This window comes from Danio aesculapii, chromosome 12 (genome assembly GCF_903798145.1).
Source record: "Danio aesculapii chromosome 12, fDanAes4.1, whole genome shotgun sequence".
Classification (NCBI taxonomy): Eukaryota; Metazoa; Chordata; class Actinopteri; order Cypriniformes; family Danionidae; genus Danio; species Danio aesculapii.
The window spans coordinates 31,558,000-31,573,552 of NC_079446.1; the positions used below are offsets into that span (position 1 = coordinate 31,558,000).

The following is a 15,553-nucleotide window of genomic DNA, read 5'->3' on the forward strand; positions in this document are numbered from 1 at the left end:
CTGTTTTTGAGCGTGATACTATTTGTGCGTGACAAAAACGGTCCTGGCGCTTCATTACGGGCCTCGTTATGTAGGATGGGTAATGGCATCTGTCTGCTTGGAGTAATGAAGAAGAGAGAGAAGGAGAGGGGAAAAAAAACAGGAAGCGGTAACAGTCGGTTATAGTGCTGTCTGTGCACTCATTTGTCCTTGTGATGAAGACACGCTTGAATACATCATCAATGGACCTGGCTTGGCCTGATTGGGTTACACGCAATTAAAAATGAGCATTGCACTCACTCATTGTGGAATAGAAACAGAGTGAGTGTGTGTGTGTGTGTGTGTGTGTGTCTGTGCAAGCGAGCGAGAGAGAGAGAGAGAGAGAGAGAGAGAGAGAGAGAGAGAGAGAGAGAGAGAGAGAGAGAGAGAGAGAGAGAGAGAGAGAGAGAGAGAGAGAGAGAGAGAGAGAGAGAGATTTTTTGAAGAAAATCCATTTGATGTCAGAGTCCTTTGCACTGGTTTGATGATCATAAGCAGCATTTCTTCAGAAATCCAATAACACTGCTCTCTCTGTTTGATTCAATAAAATGAACCAACTCACTTATTTGCTCAGGAATTGTCAGGGTTCTGCTACTCTGGTCTTGTAAATTCTTGTTTTGGTGGCAGAGTCCAGACACTAGTTCGGTCTTGTCCTGTATGTTGTGCTCGGCTCGTGTCTTCTCAGGTCGAGCACTCCTTTTCTGTCATTGTGTGCCTCTGTGCGAGCACCGTCGTGACTACGCTCAGGCCATGCACACTCCCGCTTGATGCGGGCACGCGGTCTGGGTCTGGGTGTGCTTGGGACGGGCGCTCTTGTACTCGTGTCGGTGTTTGTTCTGTCGGCATCTCGCTTTTTCATTCTCAGTGTCTCAGTCCAGTTGGTTTCGGTTGGCGCTGGGATGAAACATGCTTGTTGCATGTGAGAGTGCATGTTGCAAGCGCTCATGTCTTGCGTCTATGTTGGTGTTGTCTCAGCACCTGGCTCTGTGTTTACATTGTGGTCGCGTGCTTAGGTGGTGTGCTTTGTGAACACGCGGTTAATGAGTTCCCTCATTGGCTGCGTGTTCTTTTCCTGTTTTACGTGACCACATGGTTTGTGGTGTTTCTTGTGTCGTGCTCTCCTGTCTTCTGTCTAGTCCCACCCTCCTTGTTTGTGTTAATAATTTCTGCTTATATTCTCCTCATGTCTGCTGTCCTGTGCCAGTTCGTCATGGTTTATACCCATCCTGTCGTGTTTTTCAGTCCTGATCCCTGCCAGCCTGCCCAGTCAAGTTTGTTTGTTTGTTTGTTTATTAATGTTTTCCCCCCTCTGGGTAGTTTATTTTACTGTTTATTTTATTTTACTATTAACAAAAACTCATAATTTATTTCTGGACTTGAGTCTTCATCTTTTTCCCCAGCAACGAATGTGACAGTAATCCAACTAAAGAGAGAAATACAACGTCACTAGTTTAGGTGTAAACATTTAACTGGTCAACACATTTTTCTGATTACCTAAAAAGACCATACTTTATGTATTTAGATTTCTTATGTAGTGAGTTTCAGAGGATTTATTATGTAATTTTTAGCCACTTAAAGGGCACATATTTTACCTCTTTTACAAGATGTATGATAAGACTTGGTGTCTCCAAAATGTGTCTGTAAAGTTTAAGCTCAAAATGCTCATCAGATTATTTATAATCTAATGTGCAATCTACCCATTTTGGTGTCTGAGTACAGTGTAGCTGTTTTTGTAGCCTGTGGCTTTAAATCCAAATGAGCTGCTTCTCCCCACCCCTCGCTCCGATGTGCGTGCGTTACATCAGAAAAATAGCTGTCAGTGACAAAAACAGAAACGGATAAAGCTGAAATCTGCTCACTAATTAAAAATACCAAGTAAGTCTATTTGACGTATTTGTGGTAGAGACTATTCAAGCCTTTCTGAAACGATGAGTCAAATGCCGTTTGCAGTACACACGCACATATATGAGCACACAAACATATATCTAAAAATCAAAAATGCATGATTATATGGTGTCATGGTTTTTCAAACAAAAGCATGTGGCTATAATGGAAGTCAATGAGACAAAAATAGCCACCAACAGCAAATTAGGGAGAAAAAAATTTATTAATCAATAACAATGCTTCCAAGGAAATGTTGTTTCACATGTCCAAGACTTTGAAAAAAGGTAAAAAAATGCAGTCCACAATTATTTTTATTTTGAAAATATGTCATTTTGTGTGTTTTCTTTTCACCAAATCAGTGACAACATTTATGAATTTGGCAATTAAAGAGTTAAAATCCTGTAATTTTCAAAACAATTTAGTAGTTTTGATCAGGACGGAGGTTGATTAACAGATTTATGCTAAATAAAATTGAAAAAAGTATTTATCTGATGCATTTTTACAGCAGTGGATGTTTCATCCCTAAAGTAACAAAAGGGTAGTAAATTTGAGTGTATTGTTGAGGGTTTTTTAAGACGAAATTAAGAATCAACATCACCCCAGAGTGGATAAAAACATCCCCAACAGTACATAAGGGTTAATAACTAAAAATGTTTTACAGAAGTTTCATGTTATTGTGCCTGAATGTGCTATACTTTCCTGAATTGCCTTTAAAACACATGCAATTGATAAAGTTTCACTCTGTTATGGTTTTACTTTGCAATGACTTCACAAATCTCATGTACTCTCAATTCCTGATCAACTGTAATCTCAATTTAACATTACATGTCCTGCTATGTGACTATTGTGGACACACGCATTGCTATTTAATCTTAATTTTGAGCAAAGGATATACTGTTTAAATAATTTCAGTAAGATGTTTCATCTTCATGATCAGATGAATCCACTTCGCAAAAAGAAGCATCAACAAAAACAAAGTTTTGTCATTTTGTTTTTACAATTGAGCCAGCAACACAAATTGACCAAAAAAAGTGAACAATGCTTTTCAAGATGTCCTGATGACTCCTCCTGAGTCATTAACTTTCTATAGTACACAGCTGTCACAATGTTTATGACAAAAATGAGCAGTGGTGACAAATAACACAACAAAACATACATTTTTCTGCCATAAACCATTAAAATCAAGCGAGACCTTGCATGAGCTGCACACCTCTTCATATCCCAGTGTCACAAGGCAGCCTAAAACAAAACACTTGCTCCTAAAAGAACACAACAAAGGCACTAAGATCCTCTGTGTAACCCTGAATGCAACACAGCAGCCTAGATTCAAAGCTTCTGTTTGTACGACTGAGGCATCTGAGTGGGATATTCAGTTGACACCCACGTCCCTAAAATAAGCATGACTGGTCGACCCACTCTGTAGAATTTCTGCATTGATGTAACAATGTAGAGAGTGAAGCACTTGAGTTTCATTATTCTCAAAGAGGAGCAGGCTCTTTAATAGACAAATGCACAGCAACAAACCCCCACACCTCACTTCCACCTCCATTAGTGCTATTAAACTGTGGGCACATGCGCAGACAAAATATGCTGTGTCTGCAGGTCAGCTTTAGCCAAAATTGTGAGGACAGAGAGTCGAGATAAATGGAATGGAGAGGACTTAATGTGCAAAAGGCTGTGTAGGTTGCTATATTTTGGAGACACCCTGTGACAAGGTCAAGTGAGTCCATTAAAGGGATAGTTCACCCAATAATCAAAATTCTGTCTTCATTTAATCACCCTTTACATTTGAGTTTCTTTCTTCTGTTGAACACAAAGAAAGATATTATGATCAATGCTGGTAATCAGCACCCATTGACTTACATAGTAATTGTTCTCCTACTATAGAAGTCAAAAGGTGCTTTGTGTTCAACAGAAGAAAGAAACTCATAAAGGTTTAAATTAGGGATGCTCATTTCGATTAATTTTGCCATTCGACATCCGCTGCTCAAATATTAATCATTAACTGGTCAGATTAATATAAATTATTATTATTTTTTTTTTTTTATTGACGTGTCTATTCTGTGTCTGACACATTAAATATTGCATTTTAAAATACTGATTTATTTTAACATGTGAACATATTCACAGAACACCTTCATGCATCTGCAGTGTTTCTAACAGCATTAAAAAAAAGAATAAAATCAATAGTCCTGCCCTATATATTTTTCACTTAGATGACAAATTTAGATTACACAACGAAATCGAATTTTTTTTTTTCAAATGAAAATAGCAGGCTACCTCAAATTGATCGCTCAAAAGAATATTTGCATTTAATTAATGCTCTGCTGTTATTCTTACATCATAAACCTCTGTCAACATTTTAATAGAAGTCATTATTTTAAAGATTATGTCTTGAGCATCTGATTTTACCTTAAAGCTTGAGTGCTTTTATTTCCTCTTTCACTCGCAGTTCATGTGCGTGCTCTGCATATGATGAAAGACAATGACACGGCTCATATGTTGACTTTTAGAAAAGTATAGGCTTCAATAGCATAATAGTTTCGTTGTTTTTAAGATATTTTATAAGATCTATTAACAACTGTAATTTTCCAAATGGAAAAGTTGGCTTGTTGGTTGCTTGCTAAATCATCAAAATCATAGGCTATTTGTTGCGTTTATGAACGGTGCCGGAGGGCGCTCTGATCTTGAATCAGATCTCAAATCAGAATCAGCGCTGGTTTGGCATCAGCTCGTCTGTGTCAAACTGTGACCAGCCATATTCTTCTTTCATTTTGCTTCTTTGGCGAAATATGTCTGTAGGCACGTGTGGTTGCACGTGCTACCATCCCACAAGATAACAAATGTGAAATGTGTGTTGCACATTTATGCAGCCAATTAAAAAATATATTAAAATATTAATTAGTACTATTAATGGGTAAAAACGCACCCCTCCGGTTAACGGTGAATCAGTTATTATGAGCATCCCTAGTTTAAATTGTTTTATTTTGGGGTGAAAGAGCACTTTAACCAATCAATAGGCAAAAAACTATGATAAAAATTATATTTAATTAAAATGTATACAATAACTACAAATATAATTATCATCAAACATTTCTGATTAATGATAATAATCACATAAAAATATTTAGTTTATTTCTTTTTAAATAAAGTGGAACAGTCCTCTTTTATTAAATCTGAATGTAAATGTAAGTAAATGTATGTGCCCATTAGAGGTACTTACAGCTGGCACTGGTCACCTTTGATGCCCTTGGTGGTGCAAAAGCATTTGCCCGTCAGCTCATGGCACATGTTGGCATGGCCATTACATTTACAGGCTGGAAGAGGAAAAGTGAGAATGGTTTAAATGGTGGGTGAGAAATGTATAAAGATAAACAAAGATTAAATGAAGAGGAAAACAGGAGAACAGAACAAGACATCTAATTAACAGCAGTTTGTATGTAATATAATAACAGAAACTGTGCATTCTGCAACTTAAGCTTGATGGTATTGAATAGACTCATTCTTTAATCTCCTATTGAAATTCAGGGACACTTCTATGGCTCCATACAGCACTACACTCAAAACAAAATTTACAAACAGCATTGAATAAACAGAGGTATTGTAAATAAATCATAAGAACATTTTAATATTACTATTATTATATCACCATAACATTAGTGAAATTAATTTAAAAACTGAATAAATATACATTTACACAAGTAAATAAATATACTAAATGATGGGCTAAATTCTGGGTGGGCTAAATTCTGGATTCTGGGTGGACCTATTTTTGATTAATGTATTCTAGCTGAATGAAAGAATTAAAGTAAAAAAAATTACATTTAAATTAGTATTAAATTTCCCAACGAATGAGCAGAGTTGCTTAAAATGTTAATACTAACGCTTATGTATGAGCTAGCTATTGAGTTATTATATTTGTGAAAATTCTCCGATTTTCATTTTAAAGTCATCTAAAAATGAAATTTTAAAATACTAGCTTATATTAAACTCTAATTTCAAAGAAATAATTCTCTTTAAATGACTCAGTTTGAGACCACTAGTTTGCATAAGCTTTGTACAAAAAAACACTAGCTTTAAGTGCCACAACCTTTTATCCCAACAAAAAATCCATTTCTGCTTTTTTTTTTTTGAGCAGTGGACTATAATTATATCTAAAATAAGCTTTAATTCTACACACTGTGCTAACATCACTGCAGATCACCAGCCTCTGTGACGTGCTTTTGTCCGCCAAGTTAAACATACATGACAGCACATATAAGAGCATTTCTATGCTGTCTCTAAATTCCGGCATCCTGTAGGTCGTATTTCAAAGCCCTATGCTGATGCCTGTAAGAACATCTTTTGTAGGTTAGTCGGCTTTTAAGAAGGAATATGAATATCATATTTCTCAAGAATATGGGAAATATGATAGCGCCTAATGTTTGCAGGGCACAGTTTTTGAACTGACATGACATCAAGTATTAAAGTAAAAGAGGCCTTGGGCAAAACATAAACATCGAGGAACACAACAATTCCATTTTCCAACTCTAAATAAAACATACAAAGATGTTTTATGGTTTCTAAAGGCACACAATTTTTGAACTAGCACATGTTTTGTGATAGGTAGCTTTTAGAATTAAAAACGTCTGTGAGCATAATGGTCTATGACAGCATATCCTTTAATATCATTATGATGTAACTCTAAATCTCCAGGGCAAGAGGGGGAAAAATTGTAAATGTGTGTCTAGGTGTGATCTTACCTCTGACCTATGGCAGTGCAAGCACCTCTTTGACCTTTACACTCATTTCACATAGTTTTATTTTCTCTATTAAGTTGAATGGAGTATAATGCCCTATTACAAGCAGATGCAAATATTCTCACCTTGGCACTTTCCACCATTGGTAGGGTCTCCATAGTATCCAGGCAAGCATGTTTCGCAGTGAAGGCCGGTGGTAAGATTTCGGCACTGCTCACACATGCTAACGTTCACACATGTGCTGTGGCCATTGCACTGGCATGCTAGGATGTAAAGGTTGAAGAAATTATTATTATTATTATTAATGTTATTCTTTTTAACAAACAGCTATTTTATAAAACTGTGTCAAAAATAATTTATATTTATTGAAAAAATAAAAGCTCAAAGGTATCCAAACTCCCTTGCCAGGGACCAACAAATACAATTTAAATATGAAGGCAGCTGTATATTTCTGATTACAGTGTGTACACAATCAATTTATTTATTTTAATTTAATTAATTTATTTATTGTTATTATTTATTTTAACAATTAATTAGTATATGTTAATATTAGGCGTGTCAAAATTTGTTATTTCTTCGGTGCACCACAATGCAGACGTGAACAAATCAGTATCGGTTCAGTTTTAGATCCTAACCGGTTATTACGTACTGACGTCATTCCTCTGATATGCGATATATTACAGTAGCTTACTATAGCGAGGGAGGCGAGCGCAAGTAATTTAAAACGCTCCAACCACTCTGCACAAATTATTGCTAGTTGGTTTGCTGGACAGTCTTTGACACTGAAGTTACAGCAGAAGCCCCTATTACACTGCTGTGGAGAAATGAAAGCTGTAAACTCCATTTCTCTCTCACTCTCTCTCACTGTGGACCTTTGACCTGCTGGTATGACGTTTCCTCTCCTCTCGGTTGTTACAGCGATACTTTTGGATCCAGACACAAGCATGTCTGGAGAGCGAGGTTTCACCACCGCATCTGTCATAGATCAGCTGTGATCGCCGCTGCCGTTTATCAGTGTCACTCATAGGTGAACAGCGCCGGAGCATTAAAGCCAATTGCAGCCTTTTCTGTTGAGCACGTGACCAATCATAGGCGTTTAACAACTTGCTCGATAGCGCTCAAAGAGCAAGCAGGATAATAATTACGTTTGTTTTCTTGCTTTAAATGCTTATGTTGTTCTGCCCATGTACTTGAGTTTTGTTTGATACGTTTAAATTAAAGGTACAGTTCATATATCTGACTGCTTGTATTAAAGGACAAAATTGTATTACAAATACACAGAAAATGTATTTATAAATGATACTTTTTAATACAAAAATTCTTGTGCTGTGAAGTATATGGAAAGCATTGTCAATGCACTGTGATGCACCGAGATATCGAATTGAACCAAATTGATGGCATGATAATCATAACCAAACTGTGCAACCAGTGAATGTTCACACCTCTAGTTAATATCTAATATTTTCAGAAATATATGTAATCTTAAAAGTTAGTGTGAATTTGTAGTTCTTCTTAAAGAAACTTCTTATTCTGAACAAGGCCCAGGTTACATTTCATTGTCATATAGTTACACCATCTTAAAGAATCATATAGGGTCTTAAAAGTGAAGGTTTTTCTTTTAAAACAGGGATGCCCAAACTCTGTTCTAGAGGGCCGGTGTCCTGCAAAGTTTAGTTCCAACCCCAATCAGTCTAGGCTTTTAAGAAACATCTGTGTATGTTGAGGTAAGTTGGAGATAAAATCTGCAGGACACTGGCCCTCCATGGACCGAGTTTGGGCACCCCTGTTTAAAACATAAGAGTCTGTTTCTAGCCAAAGTCTAAAAGGATATTCAGATCAATTGAATACATTTACTTTACATTTTTAACTGCTCCCATTGGCAAATAAAGCAAAAAAGATTGTAAACCAATAGATTGTAGCATGATTTTATAATGAAATAATGCTGCTGACATCTGTATAAAATCATTTATCTCACTCTAATTTGGCTCCAAATCAAAAAAATATGTTTGTCTTTCTTTAGTTGAAGACCTACTGCTGAGATAACAGAATGACCCAGGTCTATTTTAAGCAATCAATAATCCAACAGCATTAAAAAAAAAAAAGCAATAACCATAACAGTCCTAAAAATAAAGTAAAAAAATATATAAATATTTGTTTTTAGAACAACTAGCACCATGTTGTGCCCCTCCGGACATCCCTGAACTGCAGTTTGAAAACCCCTGGCAAAACAAAAACATGCTCTTTAAAGGTCAAGTGTGCAAGTGATTGTTTGACTGTGAGTGTTCTCACCAGGACACTGGATGAAGGCCCACTCAAAGCCTCTCTCTTTTGGACAGAGCCCCGTCTCCAGCACCATGTCTTGACTGTGTCTGGAGGGGCTCTTCATGGGTCCACGATACGAACCCTCCATGCACTGCCCTCGGCCGGTATTACTGGGGTCTCCACACCATCCACAGTCAGGCTGTTCCAGACACAGGCCGCACGTACGCAAACCAGAGCAATTCTGAGCTGCAAAGACAGACAATAAACACAGATAAGAAAAAAGCAACAATGCACCGATTTTGGTTTTATTTAAGTCCGAATGAGACCATTTTTACAAGCAATTAGTTGATTTACTTCTCTTTTTTGAGTTTCTTTAAAAAAATATTACAATTAGAATGTATTATTTGAATACATACAGTAAAATAAAAAAAATTATGATTTCACTTCAGTTTTGTGAAATGATGCTACATATGCATACCTGTACAAAACAAAAACAATAACGAGGGTGGATTTAAATGCTGCTTCAATCTCTGCTGGTAGGTGGTGATTACAGAACAGCAGGAATAACAGCATGTGTTTGGTTTTAATGATGTAAACAAAGTAGCTGTGCTGGTATTAAATATGCATTACTTTTAATCTAAAAATAAAATATCATCAGAACTTTTCTGAAGATTAAGGGTTAGATACTAAAATAAAACCTCCAATCCTAGATTAGGTATTTCAGATTTTCTTCAAAGAATTTTACACATCAGGAACAGTGAGCATCTGCCAGTGAGTTTTTTTTTACTCTATTATGCAAAGAAAAATAACTTTAAAGGTCACTTTATGAGGTTTCAACACAATTGTTTGGCAACCGTTTGAGTATAACCAGCTTCTAATGGTGGAAAATATATACATTTTATTTTTACAGAAAATTTTATGTCTGCAGAAACACTTTGATTGACATTCTCTCTTTATACATGTCATCAGAGGGGGAAAGGCCTGCATATTAAGTGACAATCTCTCCCTCAGCATAGGACATTGCAAAGCAAGTCTTGTTTTTAAATCTAATTTAAAGTCAGCAAAATGGCACAATATGGATCAAAGCCTAAAAGGGGCAGTTTTAAAAAGTTATAAAACATTTGCAGTGTTGGGCAGTAGCGTTGCTACATGTAGTGACGCTACTAGCCAAACTACATTTCTCAGTAGCATCGCTACTTTCTGAATAAAATAGCTTTTCAGTAGCGAAACTATTTTTTTTTAGTGAATAGTGGAGTAGTGTCCACACAAGCTAAATTTACTAATCGAAAATCAATAAGTGATGACACCGACATTCACAGAGCTGTGAGGCCAGTGTCTAGCTGATAAAAGTAAATCCATATGATGGCAAAACTGATTATTTCTTCTTCTACCTGTATTACGGTGGTCAACAACAAACTATTTGGTGCGTTACTGCCACCTCTCGCTCTGGTCGGGGACGTCAACCACCAAATAGGTTAACAAGAAATTTGCTTGATGGAAAGATGAGTTATATACATGTTGAGGAAAGATAGTTACTAATGATACTACATTATGTAGTGTAATTCATTAATGAAAAGTTGTAATATAATGCTTATTCCTAAATATTTCCCTTTACTATAAATTACTATATACTATTTACTGTTATATACTATAATTTGTTTCTGTTTAGTACAGCATATTATTTGCAGTAAATAATTGAACTGAACAATTATGCCTCAAATGTTTAATTGACAGTTTTATTGATCACTAATATATGATTGACTTGGATTTAAGTTGCTTCGATTAAAAAATTAAAATAGCAAAAATAGCTTTGATGTAGCGAAGCTACTTATGCCAAGTAGCTTTTAGCTTAGCTTGCTACATTTCCCAGGGGGTAGCTTTTAGTGTAGTTAAGCTACATTTTAAGTAGTGTAGCTAATAGTTTAGCTCAGTACATATTTCAAGTAGCTTGCCCAACACTGATTATTTGTGGGGTATTTTGAGCTGAAACTCCACATACACACTTTACATCTTGTAAGAAGGGGCATAATGGGTCCAGTTTAAAATACAACCATAAAATCAACAGATGCACAGGTGTAATATGTGAAGCCCATGAATAATAGTCCTACATTAAGAATAGATGTTTAATCTACCTTTAAACTTAGGTGAAATGAACAATGAACATATTCTGCTTACATCTGGACTTTTTAAAAGGTAAAATTAAAAAAAATTATTTAATGTTCATCACAAAATTGTGGAAAGTAAACAAAGGTGAAAATTTGAACACAATACAATTTCAAATAAGGAAAGATATTGAGATTGGAGGATTTAAAAACAACAACAAAAATAACCACACATTTGGAGCAAAAAACGTCAGCAGATTCTAAAAAAAAAATACACAAATGAGAACAACAAAGGAAACAACAAAGAAATGCTTAAAACGATCCTTTCAAGCTCTCACAGGGCATATCATTTCACTGACTGAGTAATACGCTCTCAAATACCAGCAGAAAGTTCACTCTCCCTAAAGAGCACATCAGAGCCATATGCGTCAACCTCTTTCGGTTTGATCCACCTCCCCGGCAGCCAAATCACATCTCTTAGGATCTCAGACCAGACAACAGCAAGCATTACACATAAAGTGTGTTCAGGGTCAACACCATGGCAGCAATAACAGTGAAAAAGCACAAAGTTAGTCATTATGCTGGCAGGAGTTCATAGATCCTCAACTGCAGGAGCTGACAGATCCTCAACTGCAGCATATGATTTCATTCAGCGTACAATAAAAATCATTTGTTTAGGGGTGAGGAGATGTCTAGAAGGGTTCCACGTTGAGAACAGACGAGACAACTACTCTGGGACAAAAAAAAATGCAACCCTGCTGATTCAAATAGTGATCGTTGTCAGTTCCCAAACCTAAAATGACTGGCAGATTACAATAGAAAAGAGATGCCATTCAGAAGTTTGTGTACTGCCACGAGTGAATAGTGCATTTTGGGCCACTGTCAAGAAACGGCTAAAATGGCCCTGAGTGTGACTGGTGTCTTTCCGGTTCAGATACTCCAATTCATATATTCTGGTCCTGTTTTTCCCTGCTTTCCTTTTGGAGACAAATTTTTCTTTCATTGTCTGCTATTATCACTGTTGATATTCCACCTTGTCCAATTATTGGTTTATTTGGGGGTTCTCCCACCTGGCCACATTTTACCCGCTCATTTTGCAAACTTTGTAGCCTTAACACTTCTGCCTAGGTGGTTAGTTATTCTGAACTGGAGAAGCCCTTACCCTCCCTCTCACACGTGTTGGATTAAAAAAAAAAATTGTTTATTTTATAAAATTAGAGAAATCTAGGTACTCTCTTCATCAGCCTAGCACTATTTTCATTCAAATGTGGAAACCCCTTCGCAAACATGTCCAGACTCTTCAGCTTGACCCTGTTATTTCCGATTAAGTCCCCATCCCCAACTCCCAGCTTTGTACTGGATACCAGTTCTGGTCAGCACATTATAGACCTGTATTTTCTGTATGTAAGATTGCACTAGTGGTTTTGTTTTTCGCTCAAAATATTCTTCAGTGTATTTGCTTCTTTCATGTTTTGTTGTCCTTTATTTTGTATCTTTTTTGTAATAAATAAAAATGGTATTGGTGGTTCGGTGGTTAGCACTGTCACCTCATAGAAAGAAGGTTGCTGGTTCGAGTCCCGGCTGGGCCAGTTAGCGTGTCTGTGTGGAGTTTGCATGTTCTCCCAGTGTTCTCTTGTGTTTCCTCTGGGTGCTGCGGTTTCCCCCACAGTCCAAAGACGTGTTATAGGTGAATTTGTTAAACAAAATTGGCCTTAGTGTATAAGTGCGTGTGTGAATATAAAAGTGTATGGGTGTTATCAAAGTAGTGGGTTGCGGCTGGAAGGTCATCCGCTGCATGCTGGAATAGTTGGTGGTTCATTCCGCTTTGGTTACCAAATTTTGGACAAATGAATGAATGAATTAAATGAATTAATGAATGAATGAATGAATGAATGAATTAAATAAAAATATAAATATTATTTATTTATTTGAAGAGTTTAAATGCAAAAACTTCTAAATGCCACCTGAAATTTTCCTCTAAAAGAAGCATTTTAACCAGGTTCCTGTGTGTATGTTCAGTAATATCACTTTTATAGCAAAGAATAAGTCCTTGTCCTGGTCTTTAAACAGGGTATATGCAGGAATTCTAAAGGTAATTTCAATAACTTTTTAAAGACCTTCTCAGAAAATTAAGACCTCATCGCCACTTCAAGTTTTAATTGGTATCAAACCTTTAACTTTGTAAACAGTTGTTAATAAACTATTGTGGTTAAATAAATCAATCCAGCACAACCATGCAACAGAACTCAGAAAAGCTCAAAAGAAACAAAGCTTGAAAGAGTAAATTAAGCGGTTGTTTTCAGCGACAGGCTTTAACCACTGTTTAAAGTTGTCTTTCTCCAACCAGGAGTACGCAAACTTACATTTTCCCATTTTGCCATCTGTTTCGCTCTATGGTTTCGCTACATGTGGAGAGCGTCGAACGGAGGAGCTTGGCTGGACACGCCCCAGCCCAAACTAATCGCATGAATTGAGCACACCGTTGTTAATATTTGGAGTCAAAAATTTTGGACAACGCATGAACAAAAATTAAGACCTCATAAAAATGTGATTAAGACTTTTTAATACCTTTTAAGGGCCTTAATTTTCTCATAATAGATTTATCAACTTTTAAAACGTTTTAAGACCCCGCAGACACCCTGGTAATATCTCAACATAAACAAAGGAGGCTGAGAAAAATGTTCAATTTTGATTGAAATTTCAGATGGCACTTAAAGGTTTTTTGATTCATTGATTCAAAAATAAATTAATGAAAATAAAAAAACTTGCTATGACTACTATATTTGACTTGTTAAACTTGGACTTTTGCTCATGGTGTCCACAGGGAGGTATTAAAAAGTTTTAATATTGTTTTTAAAAGGTCTTAAATTTTGTTTAAGCATTGTCCAAAGTGTTGCTCCAAAAAAGCATAAATATATTTACTTTCCTCCTAAAATTAACAACGGCGTACTCGATCCATGCGATTGGTTCGGGCTGGGGCGCGTCCGGCCAAGCTCCTCTGTCCGGATGATTTCATGTAATTTGTGACAAATGTGGGAAGGTGATGTGACGCTCTCCACATGTAGCGAAACCAAACAGATGGCAAAATAGGAAAATGTAAGTTTACGTACTCCTGGTTGGAGAAAGACGAGTTTAAACAGTGGCACGTAATTTTAACAACAACGTAATTTATTCTTTCAAGCTTTGTTTCTTCTGAGCTTATCTGAGTTCTGTTGCAGGGTTGTGCTCCATTGAGTTATTTAACAACAACTGTTTATTAACAACTGTTTATTAGGGTAAAAGTGTTGATGAGGTCTTAAAATATTCTGAGAAAGTCTTTAAAAAGTCTTAAAAAGGTATTGAAATCATGTTCGGATTCCAGCATATACCCTGTTGCTGCTTTGATGGTTCAATTGTCCTCATTGTCAGATACTTTAGATAAAAATACATCATGTAAATGTAATGTATAATGTAAATGATCCATTGGTGAATTTGTTGCCAAGTGAAAAAGATTTTCTTCATAAATATTCATATAGACACATCTTGCTTCGCCCCTTAAAACATTTAACTTTTAGTGAAATCACAAAAATAATTACTATTTATTTTGCATTTAAAGTAAATGCATCTTGTATGCACTTTTAGATATTTATAATGGAAAAATACTAAGAAAGATATTCATTTTTAGAAGCAAGAGCAATATTAATTCATAAATGACTATGAATTTCATTTTCAGCTCTGATTTAAGATCCTTTTAAAGGTCATAAATTGTAACAGGCAAATTAAGTGTTTAGAAATGCTGTTATTGCATAAAACTCCCACCCTGCTTTTTCTTAATGAATATATATATATATATATATATATATATATATATATATATATATATATATATATATATATATATATATATATATATATATATATATATATATATATATATTTACAAAGAAATATGTAGACTTTCACAGCACCTTAAACACTTATTTATAATACATCAAACAGCCACATTGGCCAGCCATTAAACAGAGAAAACCAGATGAGAAACAAGTCAAACAGTTGATCTCCGGCAGTGCGACAAGGACACGGTACAAACCCACAGTAAACAAACGACCTTCAGCCCACACAAGCAGTGGCACCAGACGCCAGATTTAAGAGGAAATATATCAGACGGTTACAATATGGGGCTCGACACACACAAGCTCCCTACATCCCGGTGCAAATCACTGCTGTGCAAAAACACACACCTTCACAAGTGTGAGTCAAACTCATCCAGGCATGCACCGACAGAGACAAAGCACCCTGAAGAGAAAAAGAAGAAAAACAGAGAGGGGAAAAAAAAAACATGAAGCAGAAATAGATCTTTAAAATGGCACTGACACAGGCCCAGGTTTACGCTGGAGCCGTTGAAACGTTAAGTAACCATCACTCGGACCGAGAGATACATTTTGGTGACAAAAAGGTTTCCCAGCTAGACAGATTTGCAGAAGTGTACCACCTCCTTCTGGCGGAGAGCTTTTAATTCATTTTCCATCAGACTGAGCATAATGGAAGTTCTATCAGTAAGTCTAGAGC

General features: G+C 36.2%; 1 protein-coding gene across 1 annotated transcript in view; it reads right to left on the minus strand.

The window, feature by feature from the left end:
* The window catches only part of atrnl1b (attractin-like 1b), a 168,275-nt gene that overhangs the window by 95,668 nt on the left and 57,054 nt on the right, over positions 1-15,553 (minus strand). The window contains exons 18-20 of the mRNA XM_056468877.1: positions 8,931-9,149; positions 6,767-6,904; positions 5,126-5,219 (exon numbers count right to left, since the gene is read on the minus strand). Coding sequence (XP_056324852.1) covers positions 5,126-5,219; positions 6,767-6,904; positions 8,931-9,149 — 451 coding nt within the window. The remainder of the gene's footprint in view (positions 1-5,125; positions 5,220-6,766; positions 6,905-8,930; positions 9,150-15,553) is intronic.